This window comes from Vanessa tameamea, chromosome 5, assembly GCF_037043105.1.
Source record: "Vanessa tameamea isolate UH-Manoa-2023 chromosome 5, ilVanTame1 primary haplotype, whole genome shotgun sequence".
In the NCBI taxonomy this organism is placed as follows: Eukaryota; Metazoa; Arthropoda; class Insecta; order Lepidoptera; family Nymphalidae; genus Vanessa; species Vanessa tameamea.
The window spans coordinates 7,090,006-7,114,447 of NC_087313.1; the positions used below are offsets into that span (position 1 = coordinate 7,090,006).

General features: G+C 33.1%; 2 protein-coding genes across 4 annotated transcripts in view; one reads left to right on the forward strand and one right to left on the reverse strand.

The window, feature by feature from the left end:
- LOC113392787 (uncharacterized) overlaps window positions 1–24,442 on the forward strand; it is a 150,125-nt gene that overhangs the window by 35,170 nt on the left and 90,513 nt on the right. The window lies entirely within an intron of this gene.
- The window catches only part of LOC113392789 (CD82 antigen-like), an 86,121-nt gene continuing 66,731 nt past the window's right edge, over window positions 5,053–24,442 (reverse strand). For all 3 annotated transcript variants that reach the window (XM_064220927.1, XM_026629381.2, XM_026629380.2), the window contains 2 exons: window positions 8,567–8,659; window positions 5,053–7,996 (listed from right to left, as the gene is read on the reverse strand). In XM_064220927.1, coding sequence (XP_064076997.1) covers window positions 6,826–7,929 — 1,104 coding nt within the window. In that variant the 5' untranslated portion in view covers window positions 7,930–7,996; window positions 8,567–8,659 and the 3' untranslated portion in view covers window positions 5,053–6,825. The remainder of the gene's footprint in view (window positions 7,997–8,566; window positions 8,660–24,442) is intronic.

Consider the following 24,442-nt stretch of genomic DNA (forward strand, 5'->3'; position numbering starts at 1 on the left):
GTTTAATGAAACGCAGTTTGATAATAATTACATATTCTGCATTTGTATAGTACTTTGACTCATTCCGAGGCATAGAAGTTTTAACTGCTATGCCTGGGAATGAGTTAAGTAAATTAAATTCTTATTCGAAGTATTATTTAATTGTTTCTTCTAAAGAAGTATAGTTTAAATCAGTTTTATAATTAAATTCACACATCCGCTATACAAAATAAAAATATTAAGATAATTTAATTGTTTAATTTTTTATGTTGTATTTGTTTTATAATATAAATTCACACGGTGGGCCTTCGTGCAAGCCCGTCTGGGTAGGTATTACTCACTCACCATACTTATTACAGCCAAACAGAAAAACTTAGTCTTATTGAGTTCCGGTTTGAGAGTTAAGTGAGATTACACTTCGCATCTCGCTCGTTAATAATGTTGACCTTCGACTTGCTGTGTTGTGTTTATACATTTTATAATTCTCATATCACATTCTGACATTTCACGCTCGTGTTCCGCAGTGAGTTTCATTTTACAGAATACCTCTACCGAAAAAAATGTTTATGCATGCGTGTGCAACATTAACATGTTAAGCAGATTTGATCTACGTAGGTGCGTGTAAGATCTTATAAGAAAGTTATATGTTTATTATATTCATTATATTATTAAAACAAATAAAAATTATTTAATTATATGTATTGACCCGGCTGTGTTTCGGATATTTAAACCAATCCCTAACACTCAACGCAGCAGGAATTATAAGTATGCGCATAATTCCTTAGCCCAGCTGCTAATAAGGATTCCTTGAATGAAAATATCAATAACTTTTTACTGACCTAGTTCAGTTCACATTTGCGACCCTAGCCACTAAAACAATCTGTATATAAGAATTTGAATAAATTAACTATAAATTATTAAAAAAATATTTCTAAAAGCAAGCTTTCATTTATATTAATATTACTTTATCGTCTATACTGTTGAACTAACAATCATTGCAAGTTAAATAGAAACTCGTTTAAAGTAATAATAGTATATACGATAGCAGTACTCACTAACGACGTGAAACAATCCACTGACATGTAGATGAAATCCGAATTAATCCACCGCCCTGATCCCTGTTCCACTGAGAATTGTCGGATCCATATGTTTCAGAATTTCATTTCATGCTTGCATTTCCTCACGGGGTTTATCGCGCACGAATTTAACTCTAGATACAAATTTCATACTAAAAAAACTTCGTGGTAATTGTACGAAAATTATCCCTTGATTTTCGTTTTAAAAAATACTTCATTGTAAGTTGTTTGTTTACACAACACTTTTTTAGTTCGCTTTGAAGAGTCAGTGAGCCAGTGTAATATAACACTGGACAACTAGCATAACATTTAATTGGTAGTAGAGCTTTATGCTAGCCAGTCTTGGTATCATCATATACTTTGTTTTGTTATGTTCTCTTGTGAGCCAGCGAGCCAGGGTAACTGCGGACACGGGGACATAACATCTTAGATCCCAAAGTTGGTGGCACTTTGGCGCGATGTTGGTGATACTTTGGCGTAATGATAATATGTCTTACAGCGCCAATGTCTATGAGCACCTATCATCAGTTGGCTCATTTGCCCAGCCACCTACTTATTAGAAACAGTATTATAATATAGCCATTGACGGCGCATTTATGATACAATGAAAGGTAAATATTGGTGTTGACTATTCATCAAAAGTTTGACCATTCATTTAGTGGTCCCTGTAATATAATGTTTATAAATGACTATGAGTTTTATCCGTTATGTTCTACGATCAAAAACTAATATCACTAATATAATATTATAAAAGGGTCCAAGATGAACTTGGCTATAAAAATGTTTGAATATTAGACAAAACAAAACCAATTGTAATCTAAAATTTAATTATTTAAAAAATCTGTAATCATTCAAAATTAGCAATGGCGCGATTTCTAATACCACAAGACTCAAAATAAAATTTACTGCAGGTACATTATTTTTATACTAAATACCATAAAGACCACAATCTTAATATATTTAATATAAGGGCTCACAAGCACATCTAATTCGTGCATTTACAATATTAAAGTCAATGTTTTCAGAATTGTTAGTGCTTAAAGGAATATACATTAAAATTAATTATGTAAAATATATTGAATATGGCTCACCATGGTGGACTAAGTGAGCGAATGGCTGTCTACAAAATATATTGAAGACGGTGACTTTGAAATACAAATATGTATTACTATTTATGCAGAATGACCGGCCTACCAATTCTTATACGAACTTATGTATATAAATATAATAATCGTATTAAAAGCCCACTCAGTACTTCTATTCGAACGCTTCAGTATTTATTAAACTCTTCACTTACAATAGTAATTACCGTTAAGATTAATTATTTCCCAGTTTTAGGAATCCATTTTAATAATTTTTTAGTGAATTGTCATTCTCACCAGTTGAATTATTTGTTTATTCGTCGGATAATAATATTTATTTCTGGCAAAGTATCTATCTAGAATAGTTACTCTCTTCCGAAAATTAATGACCTGTGTATGTTATACATTGAAATTATTACATATCATATGGATAGAAGTGTGTTTTTAAATTATAAGATGCAAGCCGTTAAAGTTGAGTCAAACAAATAAATATGTATCGAAGAAACTCTATTTTTACTGCTGTTAAGAGAACTCGAAGCTTCTAATCAAAGTTTCGAAATAACGGAACAACCGCACTAAAACAATTCCACATGGCGTACAAAAATATATCGTCGTAATAGATTTTATTGCGCTATGGTTGTAAAATATACGAAAAAAATTATTTAAAACGATACCCCAGTTTCCGTCCGCGGTTTCGTAACGCATGTTAGGTTGAGATGTTAGTTGACCCTATGTTTTCTGTCCCCTGACAATGTGCAAAATTTCATGATTATCGTTTCAGCAGTTAAGAACCGAAAGCGTAACAAACTAACAAACTGACTACACATATACATACACACATATATATACTTTTAAGCGGCTTACAATAACAGACGGACAGAAATCATAACGTAAGGAAAAAGCATTAAACTTTCTTTGCCTCTCTTTCTATCATTTACGGCTTATTATAACATTACTCAAACCTTTTTTGTTATTTTTTTAAGTCATAGAGGTTTTTAATAACAACATTTATTTCTTGTAAGCTATTCTAAAACGTTGTTGAATTATTTTATTCTCTGTTATTTAATACATAATATACTGCGAAAGAAACCTAATTCCACCCGGGTATCCCACGACATCTCTCAATTTTTCGTTACTCTGATCCCAAGAAAAGATAGACGTACGTCACCCTCTCCCAGTATCTATCTATCTCTCTTGAGCCAATCATTTTAACCAAAGATTGCAGGTTGCCCAAACTCGCCCAAGCACTACTAAGTTTTCATGTACTGAATTTATGTGTATAATCAATTTCCCGCAAATTTGGAGGATAACATCGTTTGGTCATTTCCATTCGTCGAAATAGATGACGCATGTTTATCTAGCAGCATGGTAGCAAGCCTTGACTTCTTCAAAGGGTTGGAGATCTTTGCCCAGTAGTGGCATTTCAGTTTACTTTGCCTTATGATAGTGATCGTTATAAAATATATTTGAGGATATCAAATAAATAAATAATACAACATTTTAACAAAGATTTTATTTAATGCATTTATTATGATAATATTAGCTCTCAGTCGCCTAGTGCATACCTTCGGAAAGTTGTAACAAGACTACCCTTAATAAGTGACTGAAGAAACACACATTATGTTTTTTTTTTTTTAATTTAAGTTATATAACATTCATAAAAAACTTTTATAAAATAAAAATAGTGTCATTAAATAACAAAAAGCTGTCATATTTATTCATTAAATGAATATTCAAAAAATAATATCGATTAATGTTGAACAATTTTTTAAATTTACATAATTTTTTTTTGTCAAATTAAAAAAAAAATCTCTGCCTTAAAAGTAAAATATGTGACAGGTAGGTTTTCGTTGTTGAAGTCATCGACATCAATGATTAGGTTCCCAGCTCCAACCAACAATGTAACTTTAAATTGATGATCGAATCTTTTCTAGTAACACAAAATCAGTTATACGATTTCATAAGCCAAGGCACATGTTATTTAACCATTTGGAAGAGATGCAGGATTTAGATTTGATCCTAGCTACAAATTATCCAACTTTCCGAATATAGGTACAAATATTAATAAGATTGGTACATTCAGTGACAACAATATTAAAAAACTATTTTTCTGCATAAATTCACAAAATATACCTACTCTAAGCGAACGTAATTAATTTTAATAGTCGTTACAATATTTTCTAAAAAGTTACATCATATTATTACAAATGTATGTGTAGGTTTTGCGAATGGATACGCCGAGCCGTCGTTCGGCCGCTCGGCGTTGTCAGGCGAAAGAACTAGACATGCATGGGCTACGAGAAGGTCTGCAATGTTATACTTATCTACATAGTGTTTATTTTTGGTTCTTTTTCTTTTAAAAATTCTAAATTTTAGGTTTATACGTGCTTACAGCCACGCTAGTTCTTTCTATCCGAGTATCGGTGTATAGCTATTAATATTGCCACTTCTAAATCACGGCACTGCGTAGCAAATACAATTACTATAAATTAAAACAACACTAAACGACTCATTTTTAATAAATACTCATTTAAAACCCGCGATATCTGTCAATATTTTTGTCCGCTTTCCATGTTGTGTGTATAATACCATAATTGGGTTGTTTCCAATACGATTAAATACGTGTAGCAAAAACTACTAAATTAATTAACAATTTAAAAATTCATAAATATAATATATATTTTCATTCGTCCATTAAATATTTTAGACGATCGAATAGCGGCTCAACTAAGATAATCTAAATAATTAAAATGATTAGTAGATCATTTTGAAATTTCTATCGTATTTTACAACTAATAATTAATTAACAATTAATAATTTTAGTCCTAATTAATTAAACTTTGAAACTTTAGATATATCTGAACGCCTATACAGTGATATATATTATATATATGAAATACGAACTATATAAATATGTTAATTTATAATATAAATATAAAGGTTACAATTTTATTTTTCTCAAACGGTCTTTGATTCGGTGTCAAAGTCCGTTTAACGTAATCATTAGTTGATGGTAAGGCAAAATTCTATTTATTTAACAAAAGAAATAAACAGAATGAATCATATAATATCATGCGTAATTATTTGAAATAGACTATTATTCCAAAGTTCATTTCAAATATTAAATAAAAAGATCACTTGAAGTAAGCTGATCTGGGTAGCTACCATCCCAATACATATTTTAAGACGAAACAGCAACAGTGAGTACTTTTCTGTAACAGTAACTTCTCTCACATCAGACATAACATGTTAGTTTCCAATGTTGGTGATTCATTGGCTATGTAAGGAATGGTTAACAGGTCGATTTTATTTGACCGACGGATATATTTCATATGTTAATATTACTATAAATACGTTTTAGATTAATAAAAAAAGCGGAAACAACCCAATTGATGACAAAAATTTGATCAAGATCTTATTATTTATTAATAAGGAGGATTAGGTTACACCTATTTTATTTACACAGCCATTTAATACGTAAATGCTCCCATGACCTGATAACCAAGAGAAATATTTAATACACACTCGAAATTTTAGTACGTTTTTTACAAATATTATGGGTAACAAGAAGTTAAAGTGAAAAAAAAATGGTTATTCAACTTTTATCTGTTTATTTATAAGCTTTTATAATTAGGCACTACGTCGTTTAAGCTCATATCAGTACTATTTTGTCAACCTGTCCATGCACAACTCGCGTACTACACGTGTCAAAAATTGAATCTATTTATTTACAATCAGTAACAAAAGATGACCTCAAAGACTTAGTTCTTTGATCGTTTGAATTGTGGGGTCAAATAAAAAAAAAAACTATGAATGAATAACTCGAATCCGAAAAACGAACTATGACGTACTCGTATTGTTATGGAACTATAATATAACCAAGAGTTTTAAGTCTTACTTTTGATTCGGTAAAAATATATCATAATTCTTCGGTGTTGAAACTAACAATACTTACGCTAAGTAAATTGATAAAAGATAATTTGAACCTTAGTCGACGTACATCATTTAAATCTATTGGTATACAATCAAAAGCTGACTTAATTCTAAAATAATACAATCAATATATCAATAATTATTTTTGGTACAAATACATCAAATGCACCCTCTCTCAAATGACATATACTACCACCCTCTGTGGCTAAGAACACATATCCACGCACTCAACTATATTTTATGATATTAATTTAAACAAAATATTATAGTAAATACTAAAATTCAAATAATTTATAAACTGCCAAGCATAGGAACTAAACACAAGCTTTGCTCGTGGAATCGGTTTATCTCATCTAAATTACTCGTTGCCACTTAATAATGTATAGTTCACGCAGATCACAATTCTTCTACAGTAACAACGCGGAATGTCATTTACTTCACATAAATAACCAGGACTGATGTACAAACTATGATATTGTAAACACAAAATACACATAGTCACACGAACTAGTCATCAATAGACGGCGGCGATATGACCACCGCAAACGAAGCGGCTGTGCCGGCACCGGTTGACGATCACGCACTTAAAGTTCGAATTCGGAGCGTGTGTGGCGGCGGTGGTCGAGGCGCACGCGAGCCCCCGATCGGCGTACACACACTGGTACTCCACGCGTCATCGGGGGCTCCACCTCAAAGCCATCTGCCGGAAAGGAGCGCCATCGACGCCCGAACAACCGCTCCAAGTAACATCTTAGTCAGATTCGAGTTGCTGCACTGTCAGCTGCCAGAGGTCGGTACTCTCCTCGCGCCAGCTCGCGCATCTCGCAATTATTGTTACCGTTAACAGTTTTTGGCCCGAGGGGCTCGTCGTGTAAGCTACGTCGTGAGCATGGTTCTGAAGCTCGTCCGAGAAGAGCCTCCCTTTCTCCCGCCCGTTCTGGACTCCCACCGTGAGTGCGGACTCCTCCGTTAGCATTTACAGCATTAACTACAACGGTCTGTGACAATGGCCCTCCATGCATTGGACTTCCTTCTAGAAGCTCACCTGCGCCTTCACTTCGTAATATTCTAATTTTTTGTATCATCTCTTTAATTTCGTAGCGTAATATTCCAAGGAAGCACAATTTTAAAAATGCTATAACGCAATACCCTAAAACAAATAACGCATCCGCAGTTCTTCGTAACCAAGATAGTAACCGTTCAGCACAAGCAGCCGTGTGCGGCACACAGTGAACTGGTGTGAATGGCACAGGTGACGTAGCGGAGGTCGCAGCTAATGTGGCGGGCGTCACGGCAGGTGTGTGGGCCGGTATTCGACAGCAACTGGGTGGTAATGTAGTCCGATTAAACGCTGTAAAGTCTGCCGGACCGGTTACTCCGCAGCAGCGCTGTTCTCTCTGTAATCGGTCCCAAGCCTCTGCAAAATCGCCGTCTAAGTCGTAGTCCTTTGCTAACCGTATACGTAGTTGTGGTCGTAATTCTCGACAAACGCGCTCGAATCGGAATGCCCAATAGACACCAATCGCTGCGTCACCAACGAGTAGCGCTAGCAATGCAAGCCAATAGGCGTTGAGCATACGTTCTGAGAGGCGCAATGCGGCCAAGCAACCCAAAAGTTGCAAAAGACCAGCCTGGGCAGGCAAAGCTGCGTAGCCGTAGAGAAAACCGGGTTGAGCAGCGCCTAGACCAGGAACTAGAGCGCGACGATAGTCCGCGAGTGCGCGGCCCGCTGCTGCACAAAACGCAAGCGCCCCTAGCAGCAGTGCCCCGTTGCACGCGTAAATCCAGATGCGGTAATAGCGCATTGCGCGATGCGCGGCGGGGTAGTGCGCGGGGCGCGCGGGCGGCGGCAGCGTCATGGTGGCGGGCGCCGCGTCATGGCGCCGCCCGCGCCCGCGCCGCCGCCACGCGCCGCGCCCCACGCCTCTGCAACACAACACATGAATTGAAGCGTGCATTAATAAAGACTTTGATGTTTTTACTTTAAAACTCGTTCGTTATATCAAAAGAAAATAAACTCTCAGAAACCTATTATCTGAAAACTAAAGATATATAATCCTCTAAACCCATTAAATCCATTAGCTCCTGCATAGAAATGCGGTAGAGCTATCTCATTGACTATAATTAATTGATGTATACTTTGTAGGATCTTCCTAACCTACTTGAAACATGATAAATAGTCCTAACGAGATTATATTTAGTCTTAAGTATTTATAGCAGTAATTTACCAATGTACTTATTAAATAAAAAACGATATTAAAACTGTAAATACTTTTCGAGTTAATAAAATCGTAAAAAAATATATATATATCTCACACTATGAACTTTTTTGAGGAAATTGTTATCCGTCAATAAACGGATAGTACATACTTACAGGAACTATTGACTAAATGAGGTTAATACGCCGTATATGTATAAAAGCATACAAAACAAGTTTTAGTTTCGTACAATATAGTAAGATTTTATCATAAGATATTCATGTAATTGTTATCTTACAATCCGCCACCCGTGCCTTGAGCTCGAAGCCTGGCTAGTCACAGAAGGGGCCGCGAAAGCCTCTGCAGAGCACCTACCAGTCCCGTACGAGGCCTGAAACAAATACTATCTATTAAAATTATAGTTTATTTTATTTAACTTCCCAACAAAATATTACCTTATAATCTTCACCAAATTAGTGTCTAAAAGCACAATTATAAAAAATGTAAGCATTGCGTCGGAATAAATTATCCTTTTAATAAACAATAATAACAGTAAGTCAGAACAGAAGATCTACAATATATATAAACAGTCAAATTAAATTGTGACCAAGCGGTAAAAAATATATACCAAAGTCATTATAATTATAACGTATACGTCATATCGACGGGATTCGGGAAGTTGTTAAAAATTTCATACATTGTATTTAATTATAAAAACTAATTATAAAAACGTATGTATATATATATGTACATGTATTATAATTAGTAAAAATAAGTTTAAAAAATAAAACCCGACTTATTTAAAAATCGAGCTCTGAAGTGCACAAAACAAGAAGATAATGTTATCTACAAACTATTCGATAAATTTTTTCAAGTAACAAGTACACAACTTAGCCATTAATTTTAGTTTAAGACAAAGAGTATACCGTAGTTGTATGCCACCTTGAAATACTAAAAATGTATTGTTGTGCAAATAACCCTTAGAAGTGATGCGAGAATAGATGAAGACTCATACATACCGGTTTTACTATTTTTTAAATTTATATATCTTTCATAGTCGCCCAAAAATGTACAGAGAATTATTTAACTCTTCAAAGTAATATTTTAGAACAAAAAATATCCAATTAAATCAATTATGTCATGTCTCTTATACATGACAGAAATAACAATGACAGACACAGAAGTCGTTTTAATTCAAATAAAAGATACTTTTAATATAAATATGCTAGTAGTTGCGTTAAACTCACACAAACAAAGAGCGGATAGTGTGTCTAATATATCATAGATGTAATACATCGGTGACTTGTTTCCTTTTTATACACATACAAATTTAAATTCAAATGATATTAGCTATATATCTATTAAGAATATATCACCTATTTCAATAACCCTTATTAGAATTTGATATACTACTCGACAATACGATAATTATAGTCAACATTAATCTATCTTTACTAAAAAAATAAATACACGCTTCTCTTCTCTCACGCAATGCTTATACCCTTGGCATTTGATCTTTTTGATCTTTTGATCTTTTTGACAGACGGGGAGATGAGAAACAGAAAATATAACATATATAACAGTCGATGGAACGATGGAATGCGTAATTAAAATTTGAATTAAATTTTTTTTTACTTATTTTTCTAAAAAAAGTTATACAGAGACCCCAACCACTAGGCAAAGAGACCCCAACCAAAAGGACCCCCGTACTTAACAATAACTGTTACTGCCTGTTATTCGCGTCCCTACCGTCCGACCATGTGTGTCATGTCACAAGCGTCTTTTCATTATTTCTTTTTAAATTTTACTTTGAAGCAATAATATACAATAGAAAAAGTCTTAAAATTATCGGATAACGCTTGAAGCTTTAGGAACTTTTGTATTATATGTATTTTTTTTAACAATTTTTAAAATCATTAAATTAAGAAAATAATATGTTCGTCATTGCAAAGTTATGTCGATCAGAAAAATTGACATCTGTCAAAAATATCAAGCTATCGTGTACAGGGTATAACTGTAAATACTATTAATCCAATATACGTAAAACTTACCAGAGGATTTAGCGCGTTTCGGACAAGGTTTTACTATATTAAAATACTGTATTATAATCTGCGCCCAGTTTCAGTTACACTGAATCAAAACTATCGAAATGACAAGCGTGAATTTCAGATTATTAACAAAATGCAAACCGCCCATTTTATATTTATAAATTTTATTATATTGATTTTAAAATGAATTTAATTTGAGAATTATGCCTATTCACCATACTAAACACTAATTAATAAATTAAGTATATGAATCAAAAATCTTGATTGAATCTGAATTTGCTTGTCGGATTACCATAAGAAATATCCACTGGATCATCACGGCTATCGTTTATTGCGAAAATATTTTAAATATAATTAACATATTATACAAACAAAAATATATTGCGTAATACTCTTGTAGATAGCAATAGTTTGCTCTGAATCTCTGCTAGTTAACACGTCGCCGTCTCCATTGCGGACGTCGCGTCGGGGCGATCAAGATTCAAGATAGTTAGCGCTGCCAATGGGATATTGAAAACGGGCGACAACGTCTCAAGCAACCGTTTATCGCGAATTGTATCGAACTTGTGTGCTTCCATGTAAATCTGTTTCGATAACGGTTTCTGTTGGTACCGATAAAATAACGTTCGTAAAACTAAATTGAAAATTTGAAGCAATATAAAGGATTTTTTGAGTAGTTTACAAGTTTACTTATAAAATCCATAACCGAATTTATGAACTCATCTAGTTTAGGTCGTTTTATATAACTGCTTTGTTGGTCTAGTGGCTCGCTTATAAGTGTTCCGGATCGGACCAATAAAATTTTATTGGGATTTTTCTGTCAAGGAAATGGAGCTCGGAGTTGGGAAGTTGTTGAATTGTTTACACTCCACTCCCTCAGAATGCCGCGTCGTTTTGACGTTCCATTCGTCACGATCATCGATATATTGATTATACATAGAGTACTCAATAGTCGTATTTTCTGAAGGAACAGTCATTTTTAATTGAAATTAAATTAAAAACATTACTAATAACCATACCCTCACAAAAATAATTACGAAATATTTTTTTACAACTTGTCTTTCTCCTTATTTGAAACGTTAGTTAACAAAGTAAATAACAGATCCCTAAGACGATTAAGTGTGTTTCCTTGATTTAATTACAAGTTGTTACCAACTGTTGGTAACTTCTCTTGAAGCAGCTACTTAACTGGGCTAAGATTGTACAAAGTACGTGCAATTAATTAGTAGTAAACGCTAATTAATATATAATAGCCTAATCCTGCTTTAGTTTTTTATCTTTATTAGACAGGAGCGTTATAATGTTGTACTGTAGTCGTATATAATTATTATATAAATAAAGAAATAATAAAATATTTTAGTAATCACGATCATCTTAGATGCTAGATTAATGGCCGTTAATAAAAAAAAAAGATTTCTTTGTTTTTCATACAACAACAACCTACCCAAAAAAATAATAAGTGCAAAGACACATGTATTTTTACTGTACTGGGCTTTTTAGTATTTTTTTTCTTATCTAGTTAAATTACGAAAACATACGTACCTTTTTAAATAATTAGAATAGATAAAAGCAATATAAAAAAATATATCTTTTAATCTTAATTAAAATAACTAATAAATTATGATTTATTTTATTTGAATATAATACAACCTGAAAATATATCAAAGGTCGTAGTGGTTAATCGTATTACCATACATAATTTAATCCATCAAATAACAATAATTTAAACCATAGTAAAGACGTAGTGTTCTGTACACAAAATCTTCTTGTTTAATTTAACAAAATCGCGGTCGACACACAGCCGATAAATTGTTTGACTACGAATAAAAGCCAGCTTCGAGAAACGGCTAGGAGTTTATATTATAAAAACTGTCTATGAATAATTGTGTACATTTCAATAATTAGATAAAATATTTTGAATCGTTTATTCTCTGTGGAACATAACGAACACGAAGTGCTATTTACTATGATCTGACGTCATTCGTTATATTACATTTCCTTCGTACAAGTTGCGGTAAATGGTACAAAGACACGAGGCCCCGGAGCGACACTCAACTTTTTCATGCCTTTATTGATATATGGAGTCAGTGTTGTCGAGTGTTGACCCGCGCTGCCGTCACTTCTCAATGCCCTGAGGCTCGCTAAAAATATCACCCGACAATATCACAGCGTCTGTTAGGAGTAGCGACTTGACATTCAAAGGTGATGCTGACTGACATAAAAACGGACGCATATTTGTTGTATACAAGTAAAAGTAAAAGTGCAGGTCCCATTTTCCTTTCGAAAATATTTTCAAGTGTTTATTCTACCACGCTACTCCTAGGCGAGTTAGTAAATACCGGGGTCGCAGATTTTCATCCGACACGTGCAGGTCACGATGTTTTCTCTCAATTCTCAGTTTCGATGACAAGAATTAAAAACACAAATTAACACAGGACAATGGCTCGAGTTTGAAACCCAATCGTCGGTTAAGTTTCACGTGTCCTAACTATTGGGCTATCTCGCCACTTCATACTCTTATTTTTTATTAAAAATCTATTATATACCAAACATATCATATTGGCTAAATTGTCGGGTAAAGGTCCCTAGGCAATGCAAGTCCCTTTTCCCCTTAAGTACGTTAATCTCTAGGCAGGTACGTAATATTGAAACCTTATGTACCGATGTAACATTACCAAAATCAAATGTTATTATTAAAGCACTAATTAAACAGCTCAAGCAGTGCTGTTGGTTTTTGTTTTAGGAATAAAACATTAAAAATATTTTTTGTAAAACCCGCGGGCCATTGCTTACATAAATAATTCACAAAATGCTAATAATGAATATCAGTAGTATTTTTTTATATACATACTTTTTTTAATTTGATACGTTCTATTTTACGTGAAAAGGGTACAGGCCATTTATAGCAATCCTCTTGGGTACCTATCAGCGTAATCAGTCGAACCAGACGCTAAAGTGATTTTTTGTTGATGCTTTAACACACTATAAAACATTTGTACCCCGTTTTTAAAATGTGTTTTGTCATAAAAAGGAACGTGTTGACCAAGTAAATATTAATTAAACCTAACATCGTTTTAGAAACAAAGATTCATAAATAGGAAATTAGCTTCCATAATTAAAAAAATACATTTTTCCAATGAAATATGAATATTCGACTATATACGTACGTAGATGTCACTGACTACAACAAGATTTTTAAATATTTTTTAAGCATAGCTAGTATACATATTTGTGGCTGAAAGGTTTTTGTGCAAGCTCGACTCTATAAATAGTGAGTGGGTGTTACAAGATTGTCTACCGTCAATTGAGCCGAGATGGCCCAGTGGTTAGAACACGTGCATCTTAACCGATGATTTCGGGTTCAAACCCAGGCAGGCACCACTGAATTTTCATGTGCTTAATTTGTGTTTATAATTCATCTCGTGCTCGGCGGTGAAAGAAAACATCGTGAGGAAACCTGCATGTGTCTAATTTCAACGAAATTCTGCCACATGTGTATTCCACCAACCCGCATTGGAGCAGCGTGGTGGAATATGCTCCATACCTTCTCCTCAACGGGAGAGGAAGCCTTAGCCCAGCAGTGGGAAATTTACAGGCTGATTATGTATGTTTATGTTATGTAACCAGCAATACTTATAATGATATGTTTCGAACGGGCGACTGCGTTTATACAGGGTTATTGGTAATTCGACGCATTCCCGTTAGGAGAGGATAGGGGTGATTATTTGCAATAATTTTAACCCCCATATGCATAATGCAAAAGTGAACCATTTTTGAGTTATAAAGTTTTTTTTAGATTTTTTCAAAATAAGTCAAAAATGCAACTTCAAAAATGTATTTAAAAAAAAGTATCAACTAAAATATTTTTTTTTCTTCTGATTTATAAAAACTAATAAACACTGATTATTTGATAATATTAAAACAATAATTATCGGTCCAAATTTATAAAAGCGAGACGGAAAAAGATATTATTTCAATATTTTTTTTTATTTTTTTTTCACAAAAATGCCTTAAAAACAAAAAAAAACTTTATGAAACGTGTCCTGCAGATTATTTTAAAAACATAACCGTTTTCTCAGCTCTCCAAAAATGTATAACAACTATGATCTTATTTCAAAACAACCAAAATAAAATGACCACAAAGGATGCTAGAAATTAGAAATTCAAAAATTAAATTAAATTTAGAAATTCTTAGAAATTCGTATTCGAACATGAACGAATTCGGACTAAAGTTCGCTCTTTAAAATTCATACATAACATAAGCAGCCTGTAAATTTCTCACTGCTGGGCTAAGGCCTCCTCTCCATTTGAGGAGAAGGTATGGAGCATATTCCACCACGCTGCTCCAATGCGGGTTGGTGGAATACACATGTGGCAGAATTTCGTTGAAATTAGACACATGCAGGTTTCCTCACGATGTTTTCCTTCACCGCCGAGCACGAGATGAATTATAAACACAAATTAAGCACATGAAAATTCAGTGGTGCTTGTCAAACTGGCATCAAAAAAGCTCGGTGTGCTCAGCAAGGCAAGACAGTATTTCACGTCGGCCCATCGTCTAAGACTATACAAGGCGCAAATTCGACCTCACATGGAATACTGTTCTCACCTCTGGGCGGGTGCTCCCCAGTAACAGCTCCTTCCATTTGACTGTATCCAACGTAGAGCGGCTCAAATTATCGACGATCAAGCCCTTTCCGATCTGCTTGATCCTTTGGCTTTGCGTAGAGATGTTGGATCGCTCTGCATCTTCTACAGAATTTTTCATGGGTAATGTTCCAATGAATTGTTCGGATTAATCCCGGTTGCTGAATTTCACCTTCGGACATCTCGCCAAAATTCAAAATATCACCCACACCACCTAGATGTCCGAAAATCCACAACAGCGCGATTTTTAAGACATTTTCTGCCTCGCACAACCACTCTGTGGAACCAGCTTTCGCCGGCGGTTTTTCCGAACCGATACGACTTGGGAACCTTCAAGAAAAGAGCGTACTCTTTCCTGAAAGGCCGGCAACGCACCTGTAAGCCCCCCGGTGTTGCATATGTCCATGGGCGGTGGTAGTCACTTTCCATCAGGTGGGCCTCCTGCTCGTTTGCCCGTATAACATACAAAAAAAATGAATAAAATGTCATAGAATTTTCTGCCGAAAAAAAAAGTCTCGTAAAATGTGCTGACAGCTGATTCATTCAACTTGACACCGTCGCACGGCAGACACTATCTAACCTATTGGCTCTCAATTTAATCCACCGTATTATATTTTGTGTATTGGGACTTTTTTTACTGGGAAATTAAATAATAGTGTACCTACTGAACAATTACAACGTATGTTTATTTCTGATATTCCGCCATTATCACGCCCACCATTGAGGATAACAGCCAAGATCATTATAAAGGCCCTTCTGATGATCATCTGATGACATATGTGAGGTAATAAAGAGTGCACCTGTGTCTGTACAAACACTTATGCATTACACCATGTCAAGATAGTTGGGAAATAGGTCAGGACGGATCATTCTTTTGATTGTAAAGAAGATCTGAAAAATTTTTATTAAAGGAATATTTTTATATCTATCTACGCAGTCGTGTTTTGTAAAGTAGTGAATAATTATTTAGTAACTATTAAATGAGCAAAAATGCTAACTATTTTGATTTCATGATATAATCATAAAAGTATGGCTGCTGGCAAGCTAGAGTTTTAATTGTCATTATTAAACTTTGAGTTCTGTTTGAAGACGTAACTCACTTCAAATTTTACGGTGCATTTTTATTACTTTTTCATATAACAATCAAACAAAAACTAATATTCTACGAATTGCTCAAAATATTAAACAACGAACACAATTCTAAAATAATAATAGGTATCTTTCCTGCATATATACAATGAACTGAAAATGAAATGGCATAGATAAAAAAACATAATAATAAATATATAACACTTCTAAAAAGACGAAATAGCAGACATTTACATTACAGATAATAAAAATTAATCTTTTTTTTAAATTATAGCAACAAATATGGTGGCTTGACTTAATTGTCTATATTATCTGTGGATAACAAATTATTAGTTACAAAATAAATTTTCAATGGGGTTTTTTATTGGATTTTCATCGCTAGTGGAATCTTAATGTGTCAATGGATCTGTCTATATTTTCTTTTTATTTTTAATATTGATGATATAGTCAATACGTTTGCCTCATATTTCGAACTAAATAAAAATATTGTCTCTGGTATTTTTTATATTTCATTGCTTTTTCCACTGCATCCCTTTATGTCCGTGTTATTTATATTGGGTTTAAATAGCTATTATGCAGAGGAAAGTATAATGCTGCTTTAAATAGCATGGATTATTTATTTACGAGTATAAAAATTACGACCAAGACGGCAATTACTTTTTAAACGGTCTTGGTTCCATTTATGCAAACACTGACTTATTTATTAATAAAATAAATAAATAAATTAGTATAGAACAGTAATACTATAAGTATTTGAGGTATATAAATATAATAATTAATTAAATATTTATTTTGTTACATGTAAAGTAACCTTTGATAATTTATTTCATCATTGAACAAAGCAACAAATCGCTCATACAAAATTATTGTTGTTTAAAGTAAAGAAAACTCCTTAGACAGAAGGACATTCAATAATATCTTTTACACATGCTTCCTAAACTTCAGTGTTAGCTACACGATTATAGAAAACAAAAAAATCCAACGCAAAATCATATAAAAATATATCAATGTAATTTTTTACACATATATTATTTAAAGTCTATAAATAATGTTATTTATTGTTATTAAAAAAAAAAGTTGTCTATGGTCACCATAAAAAATAATACAAAAGATAAACAGTCAATTTATATATTCTAAACACGCTTGTGATCTCGTTCAGTTGTCGCCCATGTAGTGTCTTTATTTTTGGCCAGCGTACCTCTTCCCGTTTCAATCCCAAGCAGTCGATATTAAAGTATTCGAATGCAATACGAGGCAACAGACGTCGTGAATTTGAAGTGGGTTACATAATTGCAAACTACGTTCAGAAACACGTTTCAGAATACGATGTTATATGATATTGTTCAACAATATTATCCGTGGTAACAATATCGTTATTACCTACTTATCCGCCGTATAAAGTATGTCTTGGGTCGTAGTTAATATATTATAGAATCTGTAATATAACTCGCAATTTATATAAAACTAGCTGTTCGTTCTGACTTCGTACGGGTGAAATAAGACTTTATTTTTTTTTGGTTAATCTAAATTCTTCCAACGTACGGATCCAATCTAAACCAGCCAGAGATCCACTCAAACACACACAAAAAATAATCAAAAATTTAGGGGGACGCTATGACAAATAAGAATATAAAAATTATATAAATAAATATTGGACAACATCACATACATTACTCTGATCCCAATGTAATTAACTAAAGCACTTGTGTTATGGAAAATCAGACGTAACGACGGTACCACAAACACCCAGACCCAAGACAACATATTAAACTAATAAACTTTTTCTACATCGACTCGCCCGGGAATTGAACCCAGGACCTCGGAGTGGCGTACCCATGAAAACCGGTGTACACACTACTCGACCACGGAGGTCGTCGATAGATATGTACATACTACAAAGATGAGATAAAATCGATTGAACAATCAAAGAAATCAATTCAATGCAATAAAATTAGCTCCTATTTTTTCAATAAATAGGATAGGTATTACCTGTTCGGGTAGATTTTATTTACAAAGTAACACATTTTTATTATACACTTTCAAATATTACTTAATTTTTTTAATCATTACGTCACAGTAATGAAAAACCCAGCGTACATTCAAAAATTAGATTAAAGTTAAATAAAGAAATGGGGAAAGGGCCTAGATACATATATTGCCTCGGGGCGAACATGACGTAATCCAACTCTTGATAAAACAATCATAAAATATAAAAATAAAAAGCCGAGTGAGAAAAATTACAAAAACAGACTTACACTGTTGTAAATAAACCAGTAAGATATATTAAGCTGGTAAAAAATACATTTAAAATTTAATATATATCTTTTAGTAAAGCCATTTTCCTTGTGTCATCTGAACCTATCCCTCGTGAAGGTTTTTCTGTCCCATCATATTGTAAGAGTGAGAATGTTCGCATAGTTGTGAATGTTTTGCACATTTATCATGTTTACGAATACAAATCATTTATTGATAAAATAAATATGAATTAAAACTTGTATACCTACATCATACATTTTAGAGAATATGCAGTGCGGTTAATACAATCACTGACACGTTGACTGTTTTCCTTGAGAATCGCTGTTGTGGCTGAAATCGGCCAAGAGGTCTTCAACAACTACAGAGCTACCGGTAACATCAACTAAAGAGAAGTCTTTACCTTTTAATTGTTAAATTACTATCCAAAATTGTCAATAAGGACCTACATGCGGCGTCAACGACGATTACCAAGAAAATTCTGAACTATAATGTTTTTAGCTCGGCGCTCTATATTAGAGATGATCCGACCATGAAAAAGCTGATCGAATACTATCCAGATCGTCTTAGGGACCTAGAATTCCAAAAGACCATTAAAACCTCTTCAAAGAATACAACTAGAACACAACATTTCTTATCGCAATATCTTTAATAAAAAAATTGCACTTCTGGTCTACAGGCTATAAAACCGTGCTTATTACTGTACTAGATAGGTATATCAAATTGGTATAATTACCACAGTACGATTCAACAGTTATCAATCAATTTGATGAGAGTGAATAAATTTATAGTATAATTAAATTAATTTATTCATTTTAAGTTTTAAAGATGGCTTAAAAATTAATAGTTAATTGACACGTTAATAAAAAGCTTAAAACCTCTTGCATGAAATTTTATTTAAAAAAAAAAACGATATTTTTAAATATTTCTGGATTCTAATATCAAACAAAATTTACCATTAATTTCGTCAACATCGATTTAATAGTTGTCACATGATATTTATCCAAAGATGCAATATTAATGAAAATCGTTATTGAACTCTTTATTTTAATTCCGGTATGATATATATGTTTGTTAATATTGCTAAATAACTGAACTCATAACGTTTATAACTTTATATAAATATGATGAGCTAAAAATAATGTCACTTTGAACGGGTCGGTTGAATGAAGTTGAAGATTGAGGAAATTACTTCTCAGTGCACTCAAACGTTACAAACGATGATCTTCAACTTTCAGTCTCTATATCTAATAGTTGAAACTCTGCTAGTTGATAAAATCAGTCACGAGATTTCCTCTTATATAAAACTAGCTATTGCGCGCGGTCTCACTGGCGTTTTTCGTTACTACATAATATCATGCTACCTTGTTAATAAATGGGCTATCGACGCTATAACGCTAAGTTTCAAATCGGACTAATAAATCATGAGTTACGTGCGAATAGAATAAAACTCTTTTATATAGATATTTTCAAATTTGCACAACAAACATTTAACAAGGGCCAGCCTAAAATGCGTACGTCATAGTATTGAGGGTAAGCAGCACGGGAGGCAGACTCCAGACCTCAGCAACCCAACGGCGCCCTGGACCGTCGCTCCATGGACGACCAATGCCGTCGCCAAATCGCGCACCCCCTAACGCCGACACTGTATTTAACTGCTGTACACGTCACTTATAATTAAGTAACTTTATATTAAGAAAAGACGATTGGACAGTAGGTATTATCCTGCAAATTAATAATATGATGTCATTTAAGCAATTCATCTTTTTATGTTTCTAATTTTACCAAAGATCATTAAAAACTACATTATTAAAAAAGATCTCATAAACAAATGGCTATTTATAATCAAAAAACTTTTAACTATTCTACAGAGATTCGTATTAGGCACATACTAAACGAACTATATAGAAGTTATATAAAACTATGTTTCATACATATTACTAAAGGCTAATGTTACAAAAGACGGAGCTTTACAACTTTGCAAAATGTGCTGAACCCGAACTCTCACTGAAAGAGATTTATTTCGAACATGTTCATATACTTTTTAGTTTGAAACTACTGCGATCTCGCTCGAGGCAGATTAAATTTGAGTAACACTGCATTAGTCCTGTGCCTTAGAGTTTAGATCAAACTTAGATCTTCACTTTGTTTATTTTTTATTTCATTCATATAACTGCTTAGCTTATTTTTAATACATTAAGAAGTAACAATTCAATTCTGTGCCGACTGTCGAATATCACGTACGAAAGAATCAACATGTAAAGACTAGATTAGTAATTAGTGTAATGACGTTGACATTACTAGTCGTATGTAAAAATGCTGAAAAATGTGAACAGGCGATACCTTACTAGTTGAACTGTATAAGGGACGTTAAGTTCCGTAAACAAGCTAAAAATGAACTAGGTAACGTAAAGTAAACGTAGAAGTCACAGGTTAAGACGTAAGGTCAGCATAAATGGTATATTAATGACTTCCGAGGTTTGATGGTTGTCGTTATAACTAATAACGTAATCTATGTTGGCCTAATAAGGAAATTGAGGGGGCGGTCAAGGCCGGAAATACAGTTTACAGGAAGCCAATTCTACTGTATAACGGTATTCCGATCCAACTTCAATTACTCCTCCCAAAAATAAAACTCAGCTTAATCGTCACTGCAGATTAATTCTACTTATTTATATCAGTTATGATACGATCCCAATTATATTCCGATCCAACGTCGACCGAACCGCGCCTGGATCATTTTGTTAGTATAATAGGAAAATGGCTGAAGGGTAAATTTATTAGTAGCATTGGCATCTAGGTTGGTCAACGTCATGGTAAATAAATTATCTACAGCCGTTACAATGGCGTGACTTCTGGATTAAATATACTAAAAATCGAATAAAACATTTCAGTTTTTATTTCTAGATTGACTTCCCAATCGACTTCTGAGATGATGGGTAGACGTGCTTAAGAGACACGAGGGTGTTAACATTGCCAGCTTCCAAATTTATGAGCTGTTACTTGAAAATATTTGAAAGGAAAATTTACTTAATATGGTGGTAGGGCTTTGTGTAAGCACATCCCGGCGTGTACACTCAACCCTCCTCGGATACTCTACTACTAAACGGTAATATATAGTGTCGTTGTGTAACAGTAATTACTGGCACAAAAGACATAATATATATGTATATAGAAGCTTCCAATGCGCCATTCACAATGTAAAAAAATGGGCAATATTTCTTAAAAGAGAAAGAAGAGGAGAAGTCCATAGGCGAATAGTGGGCTATTTGCCTAACCATATTAAAAATAGAACAAAAACCAAAAACTATTTAGTAGTATATTTGTTGACTTCCAGGCAGTATATATTTTTAATCGAATTAACATAATTTGTATTTTAAATGTTGAAAAACAGTAACTACTGAGTTTCTTGCAGATTCTACTCGGTAGAATCTACTTACCTAACCAGTGGTAGTTTCAATTAATATAGTTTGTCTAAATATAAATGACGATTCATAAGTGCTTATAAAATGCTACTTGAATAAAGTATAATTTGATTTTGATTTTGTTTTTTGAGTTCGAAGATGTAGACAAGATGTCAACCACCAAGATCTACTACGAGACCAACGACGCAATCAAAATACAATTCTGGTAGTATCGTAATAAGACATTGTAGGTAGATAATGAAATAAATACTATCTACATAATAATACAGTACTGGAACACAATGAGCTAATCAAACGCACGTTTACACGGCATTTAGTTCATAGCAAAGTAGATTAATTTCATTAGATTTAATTACATTTCACATCACAATTGTTCTAACATTTCAATACGATTTCCAAACTCAATAGTTAGCTAAGTAAACTTATACTTGTTATATGAACTTAAATTGTTATTCGCCAAAACCACTAGACGACTATAATCATTGTTCAGTATTTTGCGTGCAAAATTATTAAGATATATTATGCATATCATCGAATTTTGAAAAAATAAATTGAGAGCATGATAGTTACATTCTCTAATGAAAAGTTCTTTTAAAAATGATATGTTTTCTTTATTGAAAATATATCAATAAAATATCTATTTCTACTTTAGAATCACAAAATTAAGTATTTTGTCTGATGTGCAACACACGACAAGATGATAACCACAATTTCAATATGTATGATATGATTATATAAGATTATGAATAAAGAAGAGTTCATTTTAGTTTAGTGATAGTTTCATTTAGGGATAGAATTTTAAATTTGGTCAAAGAATATTCTAGAAATTTTACGTTTATTAAGAAAATAAGTTAAATACATATGTAAATATTATAACTATACACCGTCTCTCGTCTTTTTCAGTTTAATGAAACGTAAAGGACAGCATGCATTTATTTTTGCCCTATTGTGATTTCCTCAAATCATAAAATCAAAGGCGCCTTTCAAGCGAAAATGCAACTTTGATGGATATTTTAAAGCGGACATAAAAATTCGATAGTTCCCGCTGAATCAGTTACATTTGAAATCAAAAGACAACAATTTAACAGCAAGTCTAACAATGTATTTACTAGAGTGTGTTGGCGATAAGCCAGACGTCGCGCAGACGCGTAGCAATCTCTACGAGTGATGACTGACTAATTACCGACTCGCCAAGAAATATGACCGAACTTTTATTAAGATTTATTGAAAAAAAACCTTTCAACATCTCTATTTAATTAAAAAAGACCGTAATCTGTCTAAGATCCGTATAGTAATCCGGATTTAAAATCTGGATATCCGATTATCGGAATCCTTACGAGGTTTAGAAAAATATATTAATTATAATCGCAAACGAACGAAATGGATATGTCTTGCTATTTTTGTTTGATTAACGAACGAAGTGAACAAAGAAGTTGTTACATTTTTTCTCAGTCCATTTCTTCATTTCCTACGAGACTATCACGTTCATAGGTCACACTAACTTACTTCTTTACTACTTCAGATAAAGGTGATCTAAGAACAAGAGATTGCCCGAAAGCCGTCTTTGTTTGTTTTGTCTTGTAAATTCTAGAATTATAATTATTTTTTTTATAAGGTGTTTAATTTTTTTTTTTAGTTCTTTTTGATTACTGAATTTTCCCTCTTAATTCTAATCCATTTATATGTACTTTTATTGTTATAGATAAAACCGATAACTTATTTTAACGATATGTACCTTACGTAATTTTGTTACTATAATGTAGTACAAAGTGAAAATTACAAGCCTTTAAAAGCGGAGAAAGGCAATATATCAACAGACCTTGAGCTACACATAAATATATTTGTTACACAGGAGACACCGCAAGGTAGCCACGAAGGTGTTGCCAGGTAATAACATGCAAATGTTACTAGGGTCTACGGGTCACTATGTCAATGTTCTATAAGTAATATAACAGTTTCCTTTTTCTAGCATAAAATTTAATTCAATTGTTTCTTTAATGGAATTTAATGCGGATTATTTCGTCAATATGACATAGATCCTTATCGTCGTATCGTTGATAAAAACACTGAGTATTCACAAATTGCTACGTGAAATAAAATCACGACAAAGCACATCGTTATATATATTTAAGTAAATATATCAAACCGGATTGCTTTTATGGTTGAACGCATTAATCTTAAGAAGATTCGGGAAGAGTCCGAATTGACAAATTATGTTTGAACGCATAAATCTTAGGTTTTACAAATTCGATTTGAGAAAATCTTTTTGCGTTAGATAGACCATTCATTAATAGCATAGACACTATAGATTTAACTTCAAACTACGAGCAAAAAAGAGAGAATTAACGTAACAATAAACTTCAACCATTATATCTAATCTTGTATATGAAAATTATAGCAATTCAAATTTGACAAAATATTAATTTCCATTGAAACTTAATATTCGTAATCGCTATTATCGTACAAAACTGTTTTATCGATAGAAACATGTTGCTATGAAGTTATGATTGTAACAAAAATAATAGATTATCACAAAACTATCTCTTTGACAGGTTCTTGTAATTTGACAGGCAACAGATTAATACAGTGATTGAAAACAAAGTACTATAATAGCCCGACTGATCGTGTATAATCCAAATTTAATATCGGTGAATCGGCGTGCCACGCTATAACTGTATACGGAATTTTATTTAAACGTGTACTATTTTCCAA